At 35.6% G+C, this 27037-nt stretch overlaps 1 protein-coding gene across 3 annotated transcripts in view; it reads left to right on the top strand.

Moving 5' to 3' along the window:
- KCNH7 (potassium voltage-gated channel subfamily H member 7) overlaps positions 1–27037 on the top strand; it is a 218067-nt gene that overhangs the window by 176854 nt on the left and 14176 nt on the right. For 2 of the 3 annotated variants that reach the window (XM_027911481.1, XM_027911479.1), the window contains 5 exons: positions 2471–2870; positions 3609–3808; positions 13921–14173; positions 17132–17337; positions 19946–20045. In XM_027911481.1, the coding sequence (XP_027767282.1) occupies positions 2471–2870; positions 3609–3808; positions 13921–14173; positions 17132–17337; positions 19946–20045 (1159 nt within the window). Of the gene's footprint in view, positions 1–2470; positions 2871–3608; positions 3810–13918; positions 14174–17131; positions 17338–19945; positions 20046–27037 lie in introns of all 3 variants that reach the window. The other variant, XM_027911480.1, reaches the window with a different exon arrangement.

Below are 27037 nucleotides of genomic sequence, written 5' to 3'. Positions count from 1 at the left end.
AAGGGAAGGGAAGGGAAGGGAAGGGAAGGGAAGGGGATTATCCAGCAGTTCTTGAACTTGTAAACCAGCAGATTTGAACCAGTTTGATATGAACAAACACAGCAGCAAGCAATCCAGGGAAGAAAGCAGCATCTATCAGGTTGCTATTTGCAGACATTAATTGCTGGCATTAGATGAGGTGGGCTGGGTAATTGATAGAGTAGGACCTCTGCCTCACTGAGTGTTGTGCTGATCAAAGTATTCCCGCACATCAAGAAAATTACATTGCATAAGACATAGTTTTGAATACAAGAAGTTCTGTCCCTGGCAAGTGACACGTGGGAGGTGTACTGTTACTATGTGAAGGCTACATCTATGCTGAGAGCTGGACAGCACGTAAGGCACACCAAAACTTGCAGATCATGCTTTCCACCTCTACTGACAGCTATATTTTAGTGTCAAAGCCTCTCCCCTGTGCTAAAGTGAAGTAAGACTCAGGATGACTTTCTTGATGCTTTAAAGCAAATCTATTCTCATTCATGCTGATTTCACCCTCGAAGAGATTGAGTTTGCTTGTATTATACACCTTCCACATACTCCAGAGCTCACACTGATGTAGTATCTAAGCATAAGATTGGCAATGAGAATGAATAGTATTAGCAAGTCTCATCTTAAGAATTGGGTGGAACACTGTAGACATATTCTGGGTTCTCAATCTACTATCTGATCTATTTAAGAGGCACTGTAAGAATATCGAGCCTTTTGCATAACATAGAGATATACATCTCTATACCCATCTCACCCTACTAAGAATAAATGTTAGCTTTTCTTAAGGGATCATAAATATATAAGCCTGATCCACCTTAAAAAAATTACCTAATGGCAATATTTCCAGGCTTCTGAATCTCAGCCTAGGCACAGCATTTTGAAGGATATGGTCTCTCAGACTGTTGAGCTCACAAACCTTTTTTATGTGGTACTGCAACATTCACCATGAAATTATTCTTTGGGATGTTAAAATGAACAAAAGAGTGTTATCTACATCCTCTTGCTCATCTGCTCAGAAAATATGACCAATATATTGAGTTATTCACTGAGAAATGCAGCCAAGAAAGACTCTTATTTTGTTCCAAAGGCTTTAGGATTTTACTCAGAAACATGGTAGATAAAAGGATTTAATAAAACATAAAAACCAGTCTAGTACTTGTTGCAAGAAAGCTTTAATGTGACTCATGCTACTGTCAGAGTGCTTTGTGAGGCTTGGAAAACTTTTCCAGTGTCCTGTAATATACATGCATGTTTAAAAAAAAAAAAAGTAGGAAAAACTCATTAAAAATTTATTCAGTCTTTGCATTTACTGAATACTTTAATACATGTTCAGACTTAATGCAGAGAAAATGTTAGTCAAGTTATTTTTGAAATCAAGTAGTTCCTATTTACAGTGTTGTCCATCTCTTTTATAAGTGATAAACAAGTATGAAAATTATTTACTAATTGAAATTTGCAAACTTATTAATAACCTTTAGCTTCCTTTAAAAAGATCCAAGCATCAAAAAGGCTACGATGAGTAATAGTGCAGGCTTGTACCAAAAAACTTGTAATATATCCCTGGTTTATAACTGCCCCAATTTATTTTTTTAATGGCACAGTACTTTTTTACTGGCTTCTACCACTACACATACAAGATGCGAAAAGATTCATCTGGAGTCTGGCAACAGTAATTTTTCCATGATTTTCTGTTCACATTGCTTCATCTTCTTTTACCTGTATAGAGTGTTCTTACCATTACAAACAGAAGAATATTTGTAGGTTACAGAATCACAGAACATGCCGAGTTGGGAGGGATCCACAAGGATCATTGAGCTCAACCCTTAGCCCTGCACAGGACTACCCCAAAGAGTCACACCATGTGCCTGAGAGTATTCCCCAAGTGCTTCTTGAACTCTGCCAGACTTGGTGCTGTGATCACTTCCCTGGGGAATCTGTTCCCGTGCCCAAACACCCTCTGGGTGAAGAAACTTTGGCAAATTTCTGCGCTATTACTCCTACCTTCTAGAATATGTGTGCCCAGAGCATTGCAGGGAGTTTTAAAGTTAGGATTGAATATCGTCACACAGCCTTGTTAAAAAATACTTATTGCCTACATGGCCTATTCATTATAAGTAGTTCCAATAACTTAACAGAATTAATCATGTCAAAAAACTCATTAATCTAATGGATCATTTATGCCCATTACAGTGCATTGAAGAGTTCAGAGCAAGTAAAGTATTCAAAATGAAAAAAATATTGAGCAGATAATGACAACTTCAATATATCTTTATTTAAAACATGCATTTCCTATTTTCTTCACTGTTCCTATAATGAAATTGATAGTTTAAAGAAAATGAAATTAAGATTACATTGAAATGGAGGTAATCTGGAGTGTTTTTTTCACACTTACTATTCAGGAGAATTCACTTGCTAACAGAGAAATTTTTTCTTATTTTTACAGACAACTACATTAATAGGTCTTCTGAAGACAGCTAGACTGCTGCGTTTGGTGAGGGTAGCACGGAAATTGGACAGATATTCCGAATATGGTGCTGCAGTTCTGATGCTCCTCATGTGCATATTTGCACTAATTGCACACTGGCTTGCTTGCATTTGGTATGCAATTGGAAATGTAGAAAGACCTTACTTGGCTCACAAGATTGGCTGGTTGGATTCTTTAGGAGAACAACTAGGAAAGCATTATAATAAAAGTGATGCAAGCTCTGGACCATCCATCAAGGACAAATATGTTACAGCACTTTATTTTACCTTCAGCAGTCTGACAAGTGTAGGTTTTGGAAATGTGTCTCCAAACACCAACTCAGAGAAAATCTTTTCCATCTGTGTCATGTTGATTGGCTGTAAGTAATTTTATCGTGTTTTTTTTTAATCTTATTTTTTTCCTCAGTGTTTGAGCAAATGTCTTAACATTCTAAGCTAATAAGATTATAAGCATGCAGCCGGAAGGGCAAATTCCCAGGGAAAGCAATGTTGTATGCAAAAATATGTTGTGACTCATTCAGTGTCAGGAAGTAGTCAAATTCCTTGACTACTCAAAATCTGTTATCCAAACTGTCAGAAGTTTTGTGTTGCGTATCAGTGTCTGTAAGCAAATCCTATATGAGAAAGGAAGCTGAGTTTTGAGTGGATTTAGGAAACTATGGCCCATCATATTTGGATAATCATGATTATATTTTATTTTTCATTTAAACCCTGAAGCTGTAAATGTATGCATAGCTTTTTAACTCTGCCGTTTGTTGTTATCTTGAACTTAGCTTTAGTTCCTTAGGTTTAGTTCTGGAAAAGTCTCTAGAATTAGGTGAACCCAACTTACAACACTAAATTCAGGTCTACAAATCTTCAAAGATAAAAATTATCAATTTGATTATGATTTAGTGTTTAAGCCTCATCTGCTAACTCAGTAGGTACTCATACAATCAAATCAATAAAAAGCTTCAGGTAAACCAATTCTACATCTCTTAAAATGTAAATACTCTCATCTGAGCTGTTTTACATGCAAAGTACATTGTAAGAACTGTTGCATCATCTGCAAACCCCGACGTTATGACTTAAGCGAGTTTTGTTTCTATTTAATCTAGCATTAATGTACGCTAGCATTTTTGGAAATGTATCTGCAATAATCCAAAGACTCTACTCGGGAACTGCACGGTATCACATGCAGATGCTGCGAGTGAAGGAGTTTATACGCTTCCATCAAATCCCAAACCCTCTGAGGCAGCGACTTGAGGAATACTTCCAGCACGCATGGACATACACCAATGGCATTGACATGAACATGGTATGTTGTTCTGTTTTTCAGGCACTGGTGCCAAGGAATAGATAAATTCATGAGAATTTAGAGATTGTAAATGTTTATTATTTATAAGCTGTAAAAGTACAAACCTGAGAAGGTGGATATATAGCAAGTATTGAGAACCAAGCCAATATAAGTTTGGCATCCAAACACTTATCTGCCTAGGTTATCACAAGCTATATCAGAAATCTGAATTCTCATTGAGAATTGGAGGTGACTATTAAAAGCCTAAATAGAGAGAGAAATTTCATAGGTTTCTTTTTTCAGACATACCTGTTTCAGAATTTGTTTGTTCTTTGGCCTGATTTTTCACTTCCAGTATCGAACAAGATTACGTGTGTTGGTATCTACAGAGTTACTGTTCTATAAAATCTGTGGAGATCAGTTCTTTTTCAAAATCCTACTGTGCAATCTAGAACAGGTATATTGGGAGTGAGTTGAAGAGGCAGGTTTAGCTGCTCTTTTCAAAGTGAAAATTTGAATTACATGATATTCTGAACAGTAGTTCACTTGCATTTACAACCACTGAAATAATTCTGCACTGAAAATCAACACAGAACTACTAACCACCCACAGAAACTCAATTCTAGGAAGTAAAAGGGCACAACACTCTCATTTTCTGTTCTTGATTTTCAAAACCCCGTAAACTCTCCTTATAGAAATATATATTATACGGCCAACTGGAAAGGAATAACAATCTGCTAATGAATAAAAGTAAGCATCTCTGTTTCTGTCTTATTTTCTGGAGACAGTAACACTTTTTTCTGAAAAGTTGAGATCGATTTGAAGACTCTGAGAGCATTGTGCATCTTTAGGATCTGTAAATCTGTGTCTCTAGAGGGATGCTTTCCAGAGCTATTCACAGAGATGGAGATTAGAGACTTTGCAGAGCTCTCCGTAAAGCTGTCAGGAACAAAAATATCTATATATTTTTGTTAAAATTTAACTAGAAATCAACCTCCAAAATTTCGACATAAATTCAAACAGCTTCCATGTGGTATCTATACATATATTTGTGAATGACTGTCAGAGCGATACACTTTTGTGCACTCAGCAGAAATGATAGTCTTGATTAAAGCTTTCGTAAAGCTGAATCACTAACAGTTCGACCTTATCATTACCATTAAGTAAAGCAGATCTTAAAAATAAGACAAAAATTACATATAGTGGGCTTCACCTCCCACCTCCATGAGTGTACCCTCCAAAGGGATAACATACACAGCACAGCCCAAGGATACTTGTATAAACCCCTGTTGGGGATTACTGCAGTGGAAGGCAGCATCAGTAGCTTCATCCTGTGTGGCACTGAATGGCCCTAATTCCCTCTGATAGCAAGTGGGATTGTGGGGTACTCAGCACTTTCCGGGATCATGCCCTTAAGCTGCAGGTGGGTGCAGCCTAAGCCTAAAGGAACTCACTGAATTATTTCTGAAGATATTACAAAATCATGTGCGCCTTAACTAATTCATTACCACTAATGGATGTACTAAGAACACCTGTTTCATATGAAATAATAACTAAAACTGGATGTGTTTCCAGGTGAAATGTTACATAATTCAGGAACTGATGTACTGGAATTAGTCTTGGATTTGTTATTAGTGTGAAATAACAACTAAATGGATTAAATAGACCATATTCTGCAATATGATTGTGAGGCAGTATGGAGGCTTTCTTTTAAATAAAATGTGGAAAAAAACCCAAGTTTAGTATCTTTTTTTTTGTTTATTTTTATTTCTTATTCTGTTCACAATTCTATCCCTCAAGTTTTGTGGCAATCACTTAATTTCCTTTAAAAGTGAGTTTGAATGAATTACACTTAGTGCAAGGATAATATAAGAATTATGTGATTTATGCTGTACTTATGAAAGATTTATCTCTTTCCTGTCTGCTTCACACCTAAATACATGGAATAACACCACCCACTGGTAAGAGCAGGAGGTATTTATATCAAACTTAATTCCAGTATAAAGTGTGGAGAATATCCATGTTATCTGTCGGGTTTAGAGCTTGTTCAGTGCTTTCTAATTTTAATTCTAACTTCTTGCATGATAAAGAGATAGATAGCAAAGGGAAATAATCCAAATAGAATCAGATGTGGGGCAAAATGGTTATTAAAAATTAGACATTAAAAAATGCTGATCTAACCACATTTATTAATCACTGTTTTACCCCACAACTCAAGTCATGCTTTGTCCAAAAAAAGGTCATGTGCATATTGGTTTGCATTAGATAGTTGCTCTGTAGGAATGTCACTCTGACAAAGTTGCCATGCTGCTGATCATTCTGCATTTTCCTTTCCGTGAATGCTCTTGGTTCAAATCATATATGCATGTTAGCATAAGCACCAATGAAGTTTTCTTGATTATATCCATGTGCATATGAGTTGGACTTGCATGTGTTATTTAATAATTTTGCATGATATATTTGCATTTACACAAAAAGGGCTAATACTGTCCTCAATGCCACAAATGTTTGACTCCAGCCAATATTTACTTGAAGGTTTTTTGCAAATATCTGAAGGTAGAATTTCATCCAATATCTTTTTTTTTATTATTGTTTCATGACTGAAAACTCAAAAATGTAGTCGTCTTTCTCCTTTGAAATATGAAATGCATATTAATTTGCATTTTATATATATATATATATACACAACATATACACACACATACAAATATATATATATATATATAAAGAGAACTGGAGAATATATTTCAAAAGATGCTTTAAATTATCTCCATTAATATATTTAAGAATTCATGAAAAATGGAAAATAATAAAAGAAATTAAACAGAAACCTTTTGACCTCAGAAGTAATACTGCACTAAGACTAAACTTGATTTTCTAAACAAAATCCTATCACTTAGATAAAAAACCAGAAGATAATACTTTATGCTCATTTGAAAATGTTAAATTCAAAACTAGCTTTAAAGATCTGCAGGTGAAATATGCTGAGAATCTTGTTTATTTGTTCATTTGCTCCCTTCTGCTTCATTTCTACATGTTTTGATTATTCTATTACATAATGTATTTTGATAAAAAACAGTTCCACATAATTATGCATGGACTGGATAAACAGGATTTGGGATTTATTTTAATCTGGATAAAAATCTTGAGCTATAGAATAAGCATAATTTAAATCATATCTCTGTGATATACACTGTCAAAGTCAAATTATAAAAAAAAAATGTTTACAATGCATACTGTTTCATGAAAGATGCCACCTGCCCCAAAGATTCAATCTCTTTTTATTTTTTTAACTATCCTGTTCTGTTTTTCCTAAACTCTCTTTGCTGCCTTTTTTCCCTTTCATTCCCATGTTATCAGTCCAACACTGATAATAGCATGCCTATGATGCTTACCCTAAAAAGATAACATATTTAGTGTTTGAGATACTTTTTTAAGTTATGCATGTATTTTTACAATTCTGTCCCACCCCTTCTTTCCATGGATCTTCTGTGCATCTGAATAGCTTTATTGCTTTATTTCATATTTGAAAAGAGTTCAAAGAAGTAAATAGGTGGGACAAACTTTGAAAGGTGCTTAGCCAGCTGCACACATTATTGAAAATTTTGGATGTGGGACAGATGGTTTTTTATTTTGGGCTTTACACAGTACTATGAAAGAAGAGAGCAAGCCAGAAAATGCATAAATTTATGACTCCTTCTGCAAATATCCAAGGAAATGATTAGCTTTACTTTTGTGCTAAGTTGTCTTAGCACACCCCTATCTTGAACCAGCAATGCTACTGTAGCAAATAAAGGGCAGGTTCACCACTGATTTGTTAAGGCGTCTTTTGTAAGAAATTGGCCACTGGTACGTACGTGGTTGACATCACTGCATTTGTTATTCTTGCTTTTCCTCTACTGTAATCACTTCTTACAACAAAAACAATTCTACCAATAAAACCACTGCCAGTAATATATTTGAAGCAGAGAATTATAAATTAAATTTCAAAAATAGCAAGAAGTTTTTTTATACCATCAGAAGGGTAATGCAGATAAAATATGTTTGAAAGAAAAACTAATAATAAGTGGTTAAACAGAATTAATGTGTCATCATGTTGGAAAGGGGTACTGCTGTTTGTTTATATGTCAGAAAGGAAATCATAAGACATACCAGTCAGAAAGCACCTCAGATATAATTAGCTGTAAATCTGTTATTTCATTTTCTATAACAAGACCATTTAAAAAACATGAATGTTTGCACTGAATTGAGTAACAGAAAAGGGACCCTAGAGAGAAAAAAAAAAATATTTTCAAGAGCATCCATCTATTGCTAAATGATCCTTTATCAGTCTTCCACTGCATTGTATTTTGTGGTCCAAAGTCTCAAAAACAAGAGAAATTATGAATTTTTCAACTATCATATTTTTGGAAGTATACAGATCTGGTCAGTTTCCAGCTTCTACAGACTTTGAACGTTTCTGTTGATAAGGGAGTCAACAGTTGAAGAAACAGAAATCATTTTCTGTCTTCCTCATCCAGCATTGTATCATTTCTCAGAGATCACCTTTCAGATGTACTCAGAAACTGAAATAAGATTATAGAAGAATGATTCACTGCAGCTCCACTAATTTCAACATAAAACATCACACATCTGTGCTGTGACAATGACTGAAAACAAACTATTTTAATTCTTGGTAAGGTTGTCACACTTCAATGTCATTGAAAGGCTAATTGCTCATCATCATCATCACACACTGTTTCTCTCTCAACTGTTGTAAAGAACTCCGTATACTGAAAATTTAAAAAAAAAAAAATCTCTGTATGAAGACGAGGCTTTTTCAGAAATAATCTTTATTATATCTGGAGTCCAAGAGCTGCTGGAGCAGAATTATTGCCACCTGTGACCTTGTTCATTCTTTTCTAAATGATGAAAGCCCTTGGAAATGTTTTGACCTTCTACTCATGGAAATAGTTCATTTCTGTAATTAATTATCAGAGGAATAGTAAATTTAAAATTTTTGCTAGAAACAAAGTTGTTGAATTACAGAAATGCTTAGCCTAGATGAAGATGATATTAAAATCTGAGAGTCAAATGTTTGTGACAGAACTAAATCCCACACTACTCTCCATCAGAGGAAACACCTACTGGGGGATAGAGATCCTAACTCAAAATCTGTGCAATGTAATTTGTGCAGCTAAAGAGTCTCAGATTAGCCTCAAAATTACGTGGCAGGAAGATTAAAATTAAATGTATCAATTATTTCCCCAAATATATGAATTAATATTATTTTAATCATTCTTACTTAAGAAACTAAGAAAAATGTTAATTTTCAACACAAAATTCAAATTTTATTATTCAGGTATTTGGAGAACTTTATTCAGCATTTACTGATGCCAATGTCAACATAGCCTGAGGACTCTGTTATGCAGATGGGAACCAAACAGAGATTAAGTATTTCTAGTCATGACACAAAGTGTGTTTATTTCTGTCTCTTTGTACCTTCAGCCGCTCAAATTTTATGCTATGTTAGTGTTTGCATGAATCAGTTTCTTAAATCATTTCACATGGAGAGATCAAGACAAGTCAGGAATAAACTGATACTGCGGGGAAGGACCAGAATTCCTTTTTCAGTTTACACCATCCTTAATTGTCACATGAACTTGAGAGACTCACCTTTATCTTTCCCACCATGTGCTAGATACCTGCCACTCATAAGCATCCCACCTAATTGACTATCTTGATGCTAAAAAACAGACCCCAAAGGACTAGCAACCCAATATGCTGGATGCTTGCCAGTCTGACTGATTCTAGGACAAGAAAGCTTTAGTCAACACTAGTTTCAACATAACCCAAACAGACACACAAGAGCCCTCTTGTTCTCTCTTAAGCTGCTTCCTGGCCTTTGATGTTTTATCCCACCTATATTTCAAGAGAGAAAATGTGTGACAAAATATTAAAGAATTAAAGGAATACCTTTGACTGCCAGGCTTCAGGGACTGAAGCATTTCTCATGCTTGGAAGGGCTGAGAGATCTGGGACTGTTCAACCTGTCTGGAGAGGTGAAAGATCACAGGGGATCTCATCGATGTAAACCAACACATGAAGGGAGGGTGTAAAGAAGGTGGAACCAGGCTCTTTCAGTGGTGCCCCATGACAGGACCAGAGGAAATGGCCACACACTGAAACAGGAGGTTTCGTCCAAACATCAGGAAACATATTTTTACTGTGAGGATGACTGAGCACTGGTACAAGTTGCCCAGAGAGGTTGTGGTTTCTCCGTCCTTGGAGGTATTCAAAAGCCATATGGACATTGCCTTGGGGTACCAGCTCTGGGTAGCCCTGCTTCAGCAGGGGGTTGGACCAGCTGACCTTTCCAACCAGAATTTCTTTCAATGATTATGTGATTCTGTTGGTAATGGTATGTGGTATATCCATGTTTAATGACAATTATTGTAGCTAATATCCTAGTCTGCTTCAGTTTGAATACTTTCTAAATAGTTTCTGTGGTACAGATGTCAATACCTGTTCGAGAACTGAGGACAGAATATCTACAAATTGTCATGAATTTTATAAATTATCAAAAAAACCCCAAGGTTGTCATTGCCCCAGTTACTTGTCGTCTGAGGTTAAGTCACAAAGATGTGTCCAATTCTGTTGTCACAAACGTGTCTAATACATGTGGGAGTGTTGTCACCTTGAAAAACAGAAGTTAAAGAAGCTGGACTTCCTCTCCTCTTGCAAAAGATCGCGTTCTTCAAGGCAGTATGAATCGGGTCCCTTCTATCCCAACTAAACCGCAGTTCCATGTAACATGTTTTACATCTCTCTGAATGACGTTTTTCTCCTCTCTAAGCATGCCACGAGATAAATCAACATTATTTAACAATAAATGAGTTTTATTCCAGACAGGAAGAGATAACTGAACTTGGACTTCATCAATGAGAGACAACTGGAGCTTATGGTCATAGCATCCTAAGTGATTCTCTTTTTTTTTTTCTTTTCTTTTTTTTTTTTTTTTTTTTAGGGGGGGCAGTTAAAGTTGATTTTATGTCTTGTGTCTTTTTAAAAATAACTGTGTTTATCTCTTGATCTCATGAGTTCTGATGCCAAACATGATTCTAACCATGAGAATACACGATTTTTCTCACCAGGGCCTGGTGGAATCACAGGTGAAGAGATACTGAGTGTAACTATAGAAACATGTTAGGAAAGAAAGCAGCGACTGAAACTCAAACCTGTATTCAAACAATTTATTAGTTTGGGAATTTTCATTTATGATAATTTTATTGAGAAGCATTTTCAGCTTTGTAATTTTCAAAAATTTTATTTTTTGCATTACCTAATCTTGAATTCATATAATTTCAAGAATTTTTCTTGCCACATTGGAGTGTAACTTAAATGTGTTTAAAGACTCCAAAAACACACAAGTGAAAAGAAGCAAAATGCAATGAGTTGTGTTACTTTTGAGCTAATCTTATGATTTTGAAGACTGCATGGATGACTTTCTAATATTTAGAGAGGGTAGTATGTGTACACATACTGTATTGATGTTGATTCTCATCTTATAATAACATAATATTCAATACAATTGTTTCAGTAATGAAAATCTAAAAATAAGAAATGTACATGAAGGTTGGCAAAGTGTTGTCTGTACTGCACAACATAAAACTTAGTTTGGAAACATCAAATTCTGGATAGTGTCAGCTACTGGACTTAGATTAAACACCTAACTAGATACTGTGTGCATGATATGGTAAGCTCATTTTAACAATGTAGTTTATAACAATGTTTTAATAAATTTATTAGCTTCTTTCTTTCATTTCTCTGCTTGCACAAATGGAATCCTCCCCAAAACTCCATTGGAAATCAACACTATTTGGTCTTCCTTGTAAACATTTGAAAATTGTGATATTAAAGAGTAAATGTCTTTCCTCTCTGGTGTATAAAACTATTTTAGAGTGTAAGCTCCATGGAGCAGGGACTTTTTAATCACAGATGCTTGAACGGAGGCTGGTGTCTTTCAGATGGTTTTGGCATATAAATAAATATTACTAATACGCAATGATTTTAGAACAGTTTCATGTTAAGTATAAATTAATTATAAAAATAATTGTTTCTTTAAAAGAATATCCAAAGTATCTTCAGAAATATAAACCAACACGCATGGTCTGCATGGTTTTTGCTTAATGGTAAAATACAATTCCTTAAGAAATCAGGTAAACAGCTGATGTGAAAAATAATACTATTTATTCTAAGTTGTGCTTCTGACTTTCTAACAATTCAGATACCTTTTCTTGTAAGTACTTCTTAATTCAAAATACATTTCCTAATTTGCATCCTATTAAAATGGAGGTCTTCTAAATTGTTGTCAAATAGATGCATAGTGTACTAATTGATTCTTAAAAGGTCTCCTATACCCACATGACAATTTCAAAATGAACACTGGCAATATTTCTCCAACTGTATCATTTGATAGATGTATTTGTTTATCAGTTTCTCAGTATCATTCAGCAAATAAGTTGATACAATCTACAGCCTTTTTCTTTCAATATAATAACATTAAAATAAAAAGCATCATTGGATACTAAGCTTTTTCTAGTGGTGTGGTAGATACTGAAAACAGAGTGGCACCACAGAAGCTTTTAATTTATTATATTTTCTTTTACTTACTGTTGTTGAATATTGGCTTTTTTCTGAGGATGTATAAATTTCATGTGGTAAGGCCCTTAAGCTCATAAAATTTTTGTATATATGTATTAAAACATTCTGTTTGTTATTTCACAGCATTGGTTTCAATTAATAATCATAGAAACATTTCAACTCAGTTCAAGGTACTAATATTTCATTTGTAAAACATAGTTTGGCTTGTGTGGACAAAAGGCTTATATCAGAAATGTGTTCATCTTCTTCATAAGCAAGGGATATGAGTTGTGGATATCTGTGCAAAACAGTTGAGTGCACAGACCTTTATTGTGCTGAAGTAGAAATTAATGTAGCAGCAAGTGAATGCATTTTGGATGTATCTTTTTTCTGTGCAGACATATTTACACATTTATAGAAAAACAGTGCAGAGGATAAAGAGGAATGAATTAATAGACTGCTCTAATAGCAAAAAGACACATCCTGTTCACATATTCAGTAGACATAGCATCAGTACAGGTTTTGCCTTTAGAAATATGCAACAGTTGTAGCCAGTCCTGTCCTCTTCACATCTTTGACAGCAGAAAACAGGATATAACAAAGGAAGGGTAGTGCCTGATAGTGTCAGCAGGCAGTCACAAGGTGGGCAGTACTCCTACGAAGTCAGTAGCAGATATCTTTATATATTAAAAAAAAATCAGATGTAATATTATCCTAGACAATTTAGAAAAGCTCACACATAATGAGCACATTGTAAATAGCTCACTTCTTTCCTTCTAAACAAAATTAACATGTTGCCATGGTAGCCAAGAGGAGTCCCGTGGTTCTACTTCAGGCAAACTCCCGTTGTTCTGAGTAAGACATGAGCAAGGACCACAGCAACCAGCCCTGTGGTTTGCTGAACTAATCATCTGCCTATGTAAATCTGCATCACATCTTTGTTTCAGTGGTTCTTGTTGCTTTTTCTGATAAAAATCCAAGTCCTACAAGCAGAATATATTTAACATGACAATCCTAATAAAATGGTCTCCTTTTGAAAAATACCTAATGTTCAGATAGCTCTCATTTTACAAATGTCATAGTTATTTCAGAAATTAAAAAATCTCTTATAATAAACATAGTACTTTTGTAATTAATAAAAAAGAAATAGAGATGTTAGTCCAAATAGGTGAAATTCAGTCAAGACTCTCCCTTTAGCTGTTTCATTTGTTATTGTACTGTGGTATGTTCATTCTTACACCTTGATACTGTTTCTTGCAATGAAACAAAGTTTAATAGCATATTTTGTAACCACTATATAGATTAGTGTTTATATTAATAAACACTATAACTGTATAAACTTTGCAATATAGATTACGGTATGCACTTGTTGAATTTTAATGCTCTGACAGCTCTTAGAGCCACATCTATCTGTATGTCACTTCTTTCTTTTTGTCCAGGAAGAAAACATAAAAATTATATAAAGGAATTTTCACAGCATTTGCATGAAATCCTTATGCTTGCCTTTCCAGGTCCTGAAGGGGTTTCCAGAATGCTTACAAGCTGACATTTGTCTGCACCTCAACCAAAATTTGCTTCAGAATTGCAAAGCTTTCCGGGGGGCCAGTAAAGGCTGTCTTCGAGCATTGGCTATGAAATTTAAGACAACACACGCACCTCCTGGAGACACTTTAGTGCACTGTGGAGATGTTCTCACTGCTCTTTACTTTGTGTCAAGAGGCTCTATTGAAATCCTTAAGAGTGACATTGTTGTAGCCATTCTTGGTAAGTAGATTATTACAAGGCATGTTAGAGTCAAAGATTTGGAAAGAAGTATTCATAGTTGTTCCTGTGGAAGGAAAATTGTGAATGTTTTACTCACTGTTATTTAAAATCAAGCAAAGAAATTATTTAAGGAGAAAAGTTTACATTCCTGTAATAACTCATGTGCATCACAGAGCCCATATTTTTGGATATCTAAAGACTTAACTTTAGTCAGATTTATCCCTATTTTACTAGGCAAATAGTAAGCTGCAAGTTGAGAGGAAGCAGATATCTATTTACTCCAGTTCTGATCATGCTGCAAGAATCAAAGTCAAGGACATCCTTTTGCTTGAACAGTGATGAGGGTATTGAGACACATAGAACCTCCTTATATGCTTACTGGAAGAATCTACTCTAGGTATTGAAAATGTCTTCTAAAGGTTTTCACAAATGTCTTTTTCTGCCCACTGGGCATATAGAAAAAGAAAAGAATAGCAAATTAATCTGATCTAGATGTAATAACACCAGTGTATTCTGCTATATTGTTAACATGTTCTTTTTTGCATAGCATAGTGAATTACTTGGTTTCTTTCCTAATCAAGTTGGCTCAGGGCAATGCTTAGTCCATCTGGGAGTTCACCTGCAACTGGTGATAACTCTTATGTGAAACCAGTAAGACTTCATTAGGTACAGCAATTTTAAAAGTTAAATAACTAAAACCCTACCTAAAGAAGACTATGGATTTGTTTGTTCAATTTTGTATTTGATAATAAAAATGCAAAGAGTAATTGAGTAGATGAGTAAGGATTTTGCTGTACAGAAGCCTAAACTAGTAATGTAACATATGTAATATAATTCATATGTTCTCCTTTCTGTTTATCAATCACTGTAGGAACTTACAGTCAGAAAAGCAGCTGAAGCAAGATATGGACTGGTGGCAGTATGTTGCTATTAGTCCACTTGCAACTGATTATTCTGTAGCATCCACAGGGTGGATATGTGAGCAGAAGAACAAAGATATGTCTAAAACAATCCTTCCCTAGGTTTAGATAGTGTCATCAAGATAATGTGTCATCTCATGCTGCTCCATCTCATCAGCTGGGTCTGCTTTAGGCACAAGCAAAGTAGGAAGCATGCAAGTATAATACTGTGAAGTTTTTACTTACCTGTCTTAAGTGTCCCTAATTATGAGCAGTGTGGTTCATCAAGGTGAATGAACCTTGAAGAGATGATGAACTCATCTCTATCATAAGAAATGTGTAATCACAATCAAGGAAACTGATGAGTTTATGAATTAATCAATTTCTTCCTGGGCCAAAGATGCAGACTGCTCAAGTTTTCATGTTAAGCACATCAGATCCCTATGCTTTCACACTGCAGCAGAAACCTAGGTACTTGCAAGGCAATACCACTTCCAGCCTACAACTACTCCCACCAGGGACTGCAGTTTGGAGCCCAGCTCTCCCAGGGAATGGTAGGTCAGACAGAAAAACAGTGTGCACAACTGCAGCCAAAAGTTAAATACTCTAATGGCCCACATCTGTTGCATGATCCATGAGGCATGAGAGCTGCCTCCAGTTAATAAGTCTCTGGTATCTTGAAGAATCTGCAGAAAAAGAGCAGAAGATTATACAAATGAAAATTACTCTGCAATGAAATCACACAGAAACCTAACAAAGTTTATCAATACTTAGCCAAATATTTTTAGGTAGTTGCTTTTTCTGAAAAATGTACACACAGAAATGGACATGAAACGCTTTGTCGTCTGGGGCTGAAAAGACTTGAGTCCAACAGAGGTAACATGGATGAAGTTATAAACCCTTAACAAGTATTGCAATTTCATCAAAGAAATCAAAGAGTTCTGAGAAATGTTGGGGGTTTTCCCACAGCTTTTCTCAAATCATCAGCACTTTCTCTAAAGAATATTTGCAATATAATCAGGTTATCTCCTAATCTTCCTATGTTCTTTAAGATCCTTACTGTATAATCAACTCTTACACTATTTTTTGCATTTTTTTTATCTGCTTGCTCACCCAGTTTTCAGCTTCCTTTTTAGACATTGGAGAAATCAGAACTACTCTTAGTAACATAATGTAAAACACACAAATATTTAACAAATAATTGTTAGAGAGACAAAATTATTCCTCTATTCTCCTTTACCAGTCTACTGTTTTGCCCTTGCTATGACCACTATTCTTTTCTACAAGTGTTGTCCTACTTTCCCACCAAACCCCATTTTGCAGGTCAGCCCTGAAACCCTTACTTTAGAGGATATTTTCACTGGTCTGTGGCTGCAGCTGCTCTGCATTGATGAAGGTCAGGTGAAGGTTCAGCAAAAATGAGCAATTAAATAGAGATGACAATTTTAACAAACAGGTTATGTGAATGTGGCAACACTGACTGAAAGAACTGTAATGGTATCAAAACAGAGGCAGCCATGTTTAGAGAGCATCTTCAAAACAACTTCTGCATCTTAGAAGTTTTGCATTCCCTCTGAAAAAATATAAAAGCTAAGTAATTTTCTACTAAAATGTATTTCAGGTATGGTCAGCTTCTTCATGTAATTCTTAACAAAATGATATTACAGGCTAGATAGGTCCTATACTGGACTGAACAGTAGAAACTGCATCTTTGTCATCATAACAATATTACTTTAAATTGCCAAATAATGTTTTTAAAGAAGGAACAAAGGAAACTGCTCTAGTCATGCTGTTTTGATGAAATTGAAGTTGTGATGAAACTAGATTTTGATTTCACTTTATCCAGTTATATGCATTTTCATTGATTTTGATACTTTCACTTTTAATATTTAATAATATTACTTTTTCTTTACAAAAAGATATGTTCAATGGTAATCTGATTGTATCACTTAATGTAAAATCAAGTAATCTATGCCACTATCATAAAGAAATACATCATTAAATGTAATGGTTTATTCATGTTTAAAGTAATAATCTCCATCTAATTTTATCTCTGCAGGGAAAAATGACATTTTTGGAGAAATGGTACATCTTTACGCAAAACCAGGAAAGTCAAATGCAGATGTGAGAGCTTTAACTTACTGTGACTTACATAAGATCCAGAGAGAAGATCTACTAGAAGTTTTGGATATGTACCCTGAATTTTCTGATCTCTTTCTCACCAATCTAGAACTGACCTTTAATCTGAGAGATGAAACTGCAAAGGTACATATAATAATAGTATTTATTAATAGTGGGCCAAATCTGTCCATCAGTAACAAAACTTGAAAATTGCATTTGAAAAACCAAGGTTAGAAAAATTAAAGGCTAAAATCCTGAGGCCAAATCCTATATTAAAAAAATATACTCACCTGATTTCTCCTGCTGAAGTCAGTTAAACACAGAAGAAGTCAATGAAATTATTCAGATGATATTAATCTAACAGGATTTGGTTCTATATTTAAATGGTATTAAAGCTTCACCCAGAGGGATTTTGTTAAAGCCATGGAAAATATGGCTTTTTTCAGATGACTATAGCCTAGGTCACCACAAGGGGAACTTTTGACACTAAATATAATTGTACATCCATAAGATAAGGATAAATCAGATTATCCAGATTCATTCTGTGTCTAGCAATTGAAAATATTTAATTGCCTTTAAAATATGAATTTTTAATTCTCTTATCTTGGAGTGCACTCTGCCTCCTAGGAGACTAAAAACTTACAAGGGTCTTTTCAAATTTCAGTCAGTCTTCATATTTGCAAGGATTTCTTGGTCTCACTTTTTACCACAGCGACAGTCCTAAATGCTCCCTTTTGCCCAAATTGCATCTTCAGGAAAGTCAAAAAATCACCAGTGTTTCCTTATTTCAGACTGGCAGGGTGAGTCTGACTTGGGAAAGAAAGTGGACGTTTGGCCAAAAAGGGAGCAGGGAAAGGCAATTGCCGAGCTTGTGCTACTGAGGCTAAAGCCTTCCCTGCAAGGTTGCAGGTACCACCTGACATGGACTACACTGTCCACAGAATGACTAGTTCCCATTTCATTATTTCTGAGATACTGTTATTTTGTAGTTTCCAACTATACTTAAAGGGAAAACAGAGGTTCAGTGAGATTTTGGCCTCAAAGGCCTTCTGAGAAACAAGGAGAAAAGAGCACTAACTTTTAGGCTGTAAAAGACAGGGACATCTTTGCTAATTGAAACAAATATAACTTCTGGGAATAAATATCACTTCTCTTTATGATAAACCCTTTTAATAAAATATCATTCTGAATATAAAAGACCAATTATATTCTTTATTTTCAAAGTTATCCTTTTTATGTATTGTAAAGGTCATAATTATTAATTACATCTGAAATACAATACAATAAATGTATATTCTAGTGATAAATTTAAGTTAGAAGTAAATGTCCTCATATTTGAAAAATTCTTAGAGGATAAATTCACATTAACAGTTTTAGTCTGAGCAATTACTTTTTGCAGTTACATTGCCATTCATGTTTTATCATTAATTTTTCCTTATATCTGAGTAAATTGAAAAAATCCATCTTCTGTTTTGTGGTGTAAAATACAAAGAAAATTCACACTGCTTACATATCTTAGAAATTTGTCAGTTGTTATTGCTTACTGCTGTACCAACCACTAAGAAAGAAAACACTGTTCTTCACGGAAACAAAAAAGGGAGGAAAGGCTCACCCAGGCTTCTGAGCTTGCAAAATCACAGTTTTTAGCAATTTCACTTACTTTCCACTGTCTATTGCAATCCAGAAAATCATCCCCCAAAAGACACAATGAGCACATTCTCATCTTCAAAACATCACTCAGATAAAAAATTTTTTATCTGAATAATAGGTGCTTCTGCCTCAATTTCTGCTCCTGTCCTCCTATTTGTGTAAAGGCATCTTTTTCCTCCTGCAGTTATTCTACCAGTGGGCCACCACTGTAAACCTCACCAGGTTTACCATTAAGGGAATAGCAAAAACGTAAACGCTTCCCACTTCTTTCCCTCTGCCCTTCTCCTACATGCCAATTTGCTTTCTTGAGTGGTATGGGAAACCTCAATAGCACAGGGAAGGGAAGTAGGTTGAAGCCTATGCCATAGGTATGTACACAAAGAGCTCAACTGGTGTTATATTTGCTTATTTATAAATTTTTTAGTTTTAAATAAGTAGGGGAAAAAAAGGCTTAAATGCATCTTGGTTTTATTATGGAAAGAAAGCACAGCCTGTAAGATGAATACAAAAATGCAAGATTGGGTTCTGGTATGGCAATGAGTATCTGAATGATCTAACTCTGACAGAAAGGAAGGAAGGGTCTAGAAAGATAAAGCAATGAGTCGTAAAGTGCTTCATGCTTGTCAGCCTTATATTTACTGTTGTAAAGTTTAAACTTTATAATCATTACTATGTAGTTAAATACAAATATAATTGCAATCCTTGCAATACCACATTACTTCTTGCAATAGTATATATTCTCTGTTAGAGGTTTGGTGGGGTTTTTTGCCATTAATTTCTCTAAGAGTACTTAAACCACGTCTGTGCAAGTTCATGGAAGATGATAACACGTGAACATATGTATTTCCATGTAAATTTATTATCAGGTTAATTTTATTTCACCATGAGATGGTGACATTTTTGGTTTGGGTCAATTTGCATAAAGTTTTTAATGTTAGCCTTGGGCAATACCATTAGCTGGGGATGGAGAGGTTGATGCAGACTGACTGTAATACTGCCTTTCTTAAAGCTTGAACATGATTAATAGTCAATCACCTATTACAAACCTGCCCTTTTTAGATGGGACTAATCTGTCATTTTGTTTCATATTTCATTAAACAAGTCTGACCTCGTAATAAGATCACAAACTACTAATGATACAGATGGAGATAACTGCAAACTACGAAGACGGAAATTGTCCTTCCAAAGTGAAATAGAGAAAGGTAATTAACTTCATTTCTTACGTTAGACAGAACTGCTACATTATTCATTGGTATTTCACTTGGTAATGCTGGGTACATTAGGGTCCCATGTTGGATGTTACTGCAGTAGCCCTTGAGAATCCAACTAGGCAGTAAAAATACTCAGAGCATTATCCTCTATATGCTCAAATAGATGGATATTTCACCCTTCCATGACTTCACATCTATCTGTGCAGAGCTGTTCAAAGATTAAGCTACCTTAGTGCCTTTGAAATATACATATATATATGTATATTATCTCAAATAATATTTATTTTCTGAGGCACCATGTTTTAAACTCTTTGGAGAACCTAGTTTACTGGATTATTTCATTTCCTCAGAAAAGTGCTTTGTTGAACTTGGTGCTAGGTAGGGTTTCTCCTTGGAATATTTTAAAATTTAAAATTTTAAAATATTTTGGGACACCATAGTCCAATTTTTATTCATATAGTAATATGTAAAAGGTTGTCCTGGCAAAAGCTCAGGTAACGTTTTATGTGCTTACATTCACCTTAGTGGCTTTTAGGACTAATGAAGGAAAAATCAGTGAAATATTAAACTATTTCATAATATTCAGTACTGCTAAATACCAGGAACTGTAGAGAGTAGCTATGGTCAAACAGCAACAGTCATGAACACAGCTAAACTGATACTCATAGGATTTTCATGTTTATGTAGGAAAACACAATTCCTTTAATAACATCACATGTTTATGGTTGAATGGTTTGTCTGACAAATTACTGTTTCTGGTATGCTTGTCTTTTACACTCCACAGTTAAACTTCAATCCTAAATGCAGCATAATACCAATTTATAGAGTGGCAGGGTAGCTGATAATAAATGGGAACACTTTAAACATACATAGTAGGTATAATGCTTGATGAAGAAAGGCTCTAATCCAGAGTATGGCTATTCAGAACAATGACATTGCTGTTTGATCAGAGAAGCGTCTTTAGGGCAGGAAGCCAAGACTGACAACAAATCTGTCAGGAAAATGTCCCCATGAAATATTCAATCTGCTCCTCACAAAGAATCTGTTGACAGAGGTGCTTTGCCTGACTAACCTTCACATTTCTTATGAGAAAACATATGCTGCTACCTAGCCAAGATGGAAGTGATCTTTCACGTTGTGCGTGCTGCAGAATTACAAATAGGCTACTCAGGTGTCAATGTGGTTCCAAGACCCCTAGGCTTGTATCATTCTTGCCCAGGCGACTACACTGAATATCTTCTTTGAAACATTTATTTGCATTACTTTTGAAAGAACAAAATTTCCACTGTTTTGTCTCTGAAAAAAATACTTCCAGCATTGGGGAAGAAGAGACAAGACTGACACAACCTCCTTAGTCCTGGCAATGATTTTATACCACCTGGTAATGTCTGAGTTAGGCAGAAGTGAGCTACATACAAAGTCCATCTGAGGAAAGGATGATTTGTATGAGTCCTTTGCCAATAACTGCTTATTCTTTTGGTCCAGTGGCTTACTGCCCCTCTCTGGTCTCTGCTCAGAGTCCCTACATGTTCCCCTAGCTGCAGCAGACACCTCACAGATCTTCAGGGTCCTTTTCTGTGGCCCATCCTACATCCTCCATGAGGCTGTAGAGTACTAGAGGTAATACTGGCTTGTAAAGCAATATTCTATTGATTTCAACCCTTTAAATGTAGGAGGGAATGGGATCATATTTTGATCCAGCATAGTTAGTCTATAATGATAAATATTTGGGGACGAGTTTTTCAGAAGAACTGGAGTAGAAAAGACAGAGTTCCTGAACAAACAGCTGGTAAATCCATTTCTGGCCACAGTATGCCAAAAGATAAAAAAATATGTGTTATATCACTACTTTTAACAATCATATTTTGTTTTCAGTTTGAACAGTTTGAACAGGATAGACACATCCAGAATTCTCACTTTTATATTCTGATATAGTATTTTGTATTTATTTGGGGTGCTCATGAAATGGACTTCTTGCTGGCATTCTTTACTTTCATCTGTTGACCTGCTAGCATATTATGCAGCTTGAAATTGTATGGTTTCCATCTTTAGTGTGATCATCAGGGTTTTTCTCCATTTTGGAGTGCTAAAAATGGGATTGTGTTATCTCAGCCTTTAGTTCATGCTAGCCTGATTTAGACCTTGTTGCCATGGTAACTTCCTGCCTGAGTTTTTCAGGGGTTAAACCAAAATCAACACAGCTCTCTCTGTTATGCATCTGCAGTTAGTACTGCTATTTTTCTAATTCCACAAAAGACCTTCTCACTCAACATACACATATTTCCACCATTTCTTACCTGTGTCAGCAAAAATTGATCTTAGCTGCTAAGACTAGTAAGGGCTCAGTCATAATGTGATTTTAAAGGGTACAAGACTATTCAAGAGACCAGCTTGTTCTCTGGCTTCCAGAATGGGTTACAATACCACAAGAGGTCCCCTGCAAAGAATAATGTACACATTAGATAGTGGTTTGTACTTGCTCTCACGCAAAAGACATTCACTGTGGGTCTTTCAGAATAGGGGATGATACTTCTTGCACAGGTGCAGGTGCAGACATAGCCAGTTGCCATAGATGCTTGACAGTCAGCCAAGACACTCTGACTGCTTAAAATTAGCAGCATTCCTGCCTGGCAGTTCCAAACAAAGCTCTCAGCTGGGCTGGCAAGTTATTCTCTTGCTGAAAACTGAGGGACAACAAGCTGCTCCATCTATATCCAGTTGTCATTTTCAGCAGTGCAGAATACAACCCTTTCTTGCCCATTTCTCATTTTCCTCTGGCAGTTATGCAGGAATTTGCTAATTTCAAAGGAAATACGTTCAGGCAAGAAGTTTCTGTTGCTCTGCTAGTTCTGAGTGCAGATCTATTATTCTGTGCTGAATGGGACATTACTAGAGTTGTTTACATGAATATGAAATCCAATATACAGGTGAAAAACACAGAGTGTAAACAGGCTCACTGAAAGCATGAAAACTTGAGGCTTTGAAAAGACTTCTGCAGAGTTCAACCACAATCGCTTCTGCTTTATAACTTTTTGTTACAAGTTGGCTCTAAAATCTTAATCATCTTGGGACATTTCCAGTGTCAGCTGGCCCAGAAAACTCGTAACAAGAAAACTTTAGTTCCATAGATGTGATTTTAAAAGACCACAAAAAGTTCTCACAAAATCTTATTAAACTGGATCTTGCACTTACCCTGCTGACACAGGCTGTAACAATCAATTGTTATATAAAATACATCTTGCAGTGTTTCATTTTTAGAATGTTGTAACATAAGTAAACTCATATAGTGCTCAATTTTATTTTGAAGAGTTATGTTTCCTGACCAGACTTCTCAAAAAGTCTCTACTGATCTGTTCTCAAAGTAAGAACAGAAGCCAGAGTTCTAATAAACTTCTAAATGAATCATGATTAGTATAACTACCTTAAGTGTGCATTGGTTGTAGCTATTACTCAGGCTAAGAAGCCAAACCATATTAACACAACTTTATTACACAAAGCATCCAGAGGCCATTGGCTCTGGATATAGAAGACAAGGAAACCTTTCAGGAACTGGTTGTCCTACCTTAAAACCATGAAGTGTAGTGATTCTAAGAGAATGGGGAAACACCCCTCTGCCCCTGTTCTTTCCTATTCTTGTCCCCTTCATCAACTTATTTATCTAAATGGTTACTTTATAAACAGATGACTCAGCCAAGCACTGTGCCGTGTCCCCAGAAAGAAAGTAGGGTAAGAATCTGGAGAAAAATTGAAGCTGTTACTTAACTGTGTTAAACTGTTATCACTTTGCTGATGCAGTTGGCTTGGGCTTAATTAGAAAAGAGTTTCTAATATTCAGCCATAGTTTCAGGTCCTTAAATGGCCAGGAAACAATTATGACGTTGGCAGGATATGGCTGGAAATGAGACCTCACATCCCCAAAATCATACCTTAAGCATGAAACCTCTAACAGAAAAGTAGTCAACAGAGAGCCCATCAGCACAGTGCTCCATCTACTCCTATTACTGTTGTTATTGCTATTACCACAGTGCCTAGGTGCCATCTCAGGGAGCTTCCACAGAAGAGTCTTGTTTTCAGGAGCTGCTTCCAGAGAGGCTGTTTCCACAGGCTAAATCTGGACAAAATGATGTATCCAGTCACACATAGCTGTAGCCATCCTTCAGAAAATAAATAGTAATAATAGTGCTAGAGTGAAAGCTAAATTCATTGTAAAAAATAGTAATCTAAGCTTGATTGGAGAACTGCTTTGACCTTTCATTCTGAAGTGCATGGTTATAATGGTTATAATTTTCATTTCTGATTTTTTTAAGTATAGCAGTATTTCCTGAAGTATAAATTAAGAATTGTCCTTCCATCACTATCTGATTAGCATTAAAGTTGATACAAAACCAGACAGAGCAAAGAAAATGCAGAGAGAAGGCTGTCCCTCTGTCCCTAGCATCTCACTGTACTGAAAATTGCACAAAAGAATAAATTAATTCTTTCAAACTCACTCCAACTTTGAAATTCTTGGCTTTTAAAATGCGTCTCAAATTCAGTTATTCAAAACTAGCTCTTTTCTAAGTCCATTTAAAAATAGAAACATGGATCCTTATGGAAAAGTTACCCAGACTTTAGTCCATGATGGTTGGGGAAGGTTTCAGTGTCTTCTGTTGTTCCCTATTTCCAGAATCACCCAAACTTTCATGGCTCATAGAGAAAGCACAGCAAAGGACACATTAACTTACCAAATTCTCACAAGCAGCACTGGTACAGAACAGTAATTCAAACAGCTCTCTTTGGTACAGTTCATTTCCTCCATCACTATCTCATCTACTGTAACCTTTCACCAAAATTGTCAGAACTTGCTATAACGATGGAATTTCATTAGTTTGTATCTGTATCTATGTCTGCAGTATATATATACAGTGCAGACTTTCAACCTCCCAAATTATGAATGAAATTGGAATTCAATGAAGCTTCTATCATTAAAAACAATTATAGAAAAAGAACTCTAAACCTTTTTGCTACTGAGAGGAGAAAATTTTCTAGCCTTCCTAAAATACTTCCAGTAACCTGCTTTTCTTAGAAATAGGGATCTTCCTTCATAGTTTCTAGACAGACATTTTTCCTTGGTGTTAGTCAAATACCACACATGTATCTGGCAGTACATTTGTAAGTAGGGGGTCCTAAAGATAGGTGGGAAATTTGAAGGGAAGCATAATGAGTAGAAGTGAGGAAGAAGGAGGAAAACAAATATGTGCTGAAGAATATAAGAATTTCAACAGCTCTGGTTTGAGGAACTATTGTAAGTCTCTGGCATTGTTTCAGATTTTGAGGTCTGACAGGTCTACAGACATCTAAATGAAGGTGCTAACGCAGGACTTCTAGATATACAAATTCATGTGTCTGGTGGAACTGCAGACAAATTACAGATTCACAGAATCACAGAATATACCAAGTTGGAAAGGGGACCCACAGAGCTCAGAGTCTAACTCTTAGCCCTGCACAGGACTACCTCCAAGAGTCACACCATGTTTCCTGAGAATGTTGTCCAAATGCTTCTTGAATCCTATCAGGCTCCCTGGGGAGCCTGTTCCAGTGCCCAACCACCCTCTGGGTGAAAAAGCTTTTTATAGTATCAGACCTAAACCTCCCATGACACACCTTCAGGGTAAGATGTAGTACTTTCTGATGTTTGAGAAGAGTTAAATGTCTCTACAGACAAGACCAAAATCAGTTTTCAGACAAATTTTCTGGTAGCAAAGGTGGAGTAGCTCTCATTTCAAATGCTGCATACAAAAGGAAATCCTGAGCTTTATCTATTCCTCATCATGCATTTGTAAAGATTGTGGGGATTACGTCCTTCTCCCACTGGAAAATAAGTCCTCTAAAGTTCCTCATACTGTTTACCATAAGATGTTTGCAGTTTTTTATTTTGTATATATATATATATGTCATAAAACAACTTCATTGTTTTAATAATCTATCTCAAAGGAATACAAATTAGTTTAACGTTTTTCTTCTATTCTTAGGTAAAGGAACAATATGGCAAAAAAGGTTCACCATGTTGCCTTAACACAGCAACACTTATCTATTGAATGACCAGACACAGTTGCTTTTTATTTTCATGTTTACAGGCAGTCAGCTTTCTCCTTTTCCATAGTCTTCCATTAGCCAGTCTATCAGTAGGCACTCAACTGTATTTAAAAATGTTCTCCATATCAGTTACATTCAACTAGTCTGAAGCAAACAGCAAGGAAAAAGGAGCATTTTAATTAGCAGTTTAATGATCCTAAACTCCCTGACTGGCATTCTGTAGAGTAGTTTAGTCTGCATACAACTTGAATAGATAGACTTCTCTGGAATTACCCCTCATATACTGGTCCTGCTCCACAGTACTGGTACTTTTTTGATATTAGATAAATATTATAATATTTTTTACATCATTAAGTGAAAAGCAGTGATTTCAGGAACTAGTATTACCATTTTCCCTGACTGATTTTATGCTGCTCCTCATCTATATGATGATAAACATAGGCATGGTTTGATCACCAGTGTTCAAATTATGCATCAGAAGCTTTTGAGCTTTTGATCTTTGAAATTTTGCACTTTTTCAACCCTGCTTGTGCGATTGTATTTACCATACTATCTGAACTACTTGGTCACTGACTTTTCCTCTAAAATATTTCCTTACCTCTGACAAGGTAATGGACATTTTTAAATTAAAGAACACATATCAAAACATCATGATGACTAGCAAATACTTTGTTCATGCATAGAAAGACAGGTTGACCATCACAGGGATATTTGTGAACATCACACAAGAAGAGCTTCCAACAATTGAATCAAAACACTTGCTGGGCATCTGAAGATCCCCAGACATTTTGAGCTGTTAGCCATCCTTCCATCCAAGTCATAGTGGGCATATCTCCTTACCAAACAATGCACTTGGTGTAGAGTAAAATAATATAGTAGGATTTTTCAAAGGAAAGGGAAGATGTCAT

Source organism: Empidonax traillii, unplaced genomic scaffold (assembly GCF_003031625.1).
Source record: "Empidonax traillii isolate 1590-97213 ecotype Southwest subspecies unplaced genomic scaffold, ASM303162v1 scaffold33:size3420811, whole genome shotgun sequence".
NCBI classification, from domain to species: domain Eukaryota; kingdom Metazoa; phylum Chordata; class Aves; order Passeriformes; family Tyrannidae; genus Empidonax; species Empidonax traillii.
Note: the sequence above shows the minus strand (reverse complement) of the source record. Positions and strands in the feature narration are given on the sequence as shown.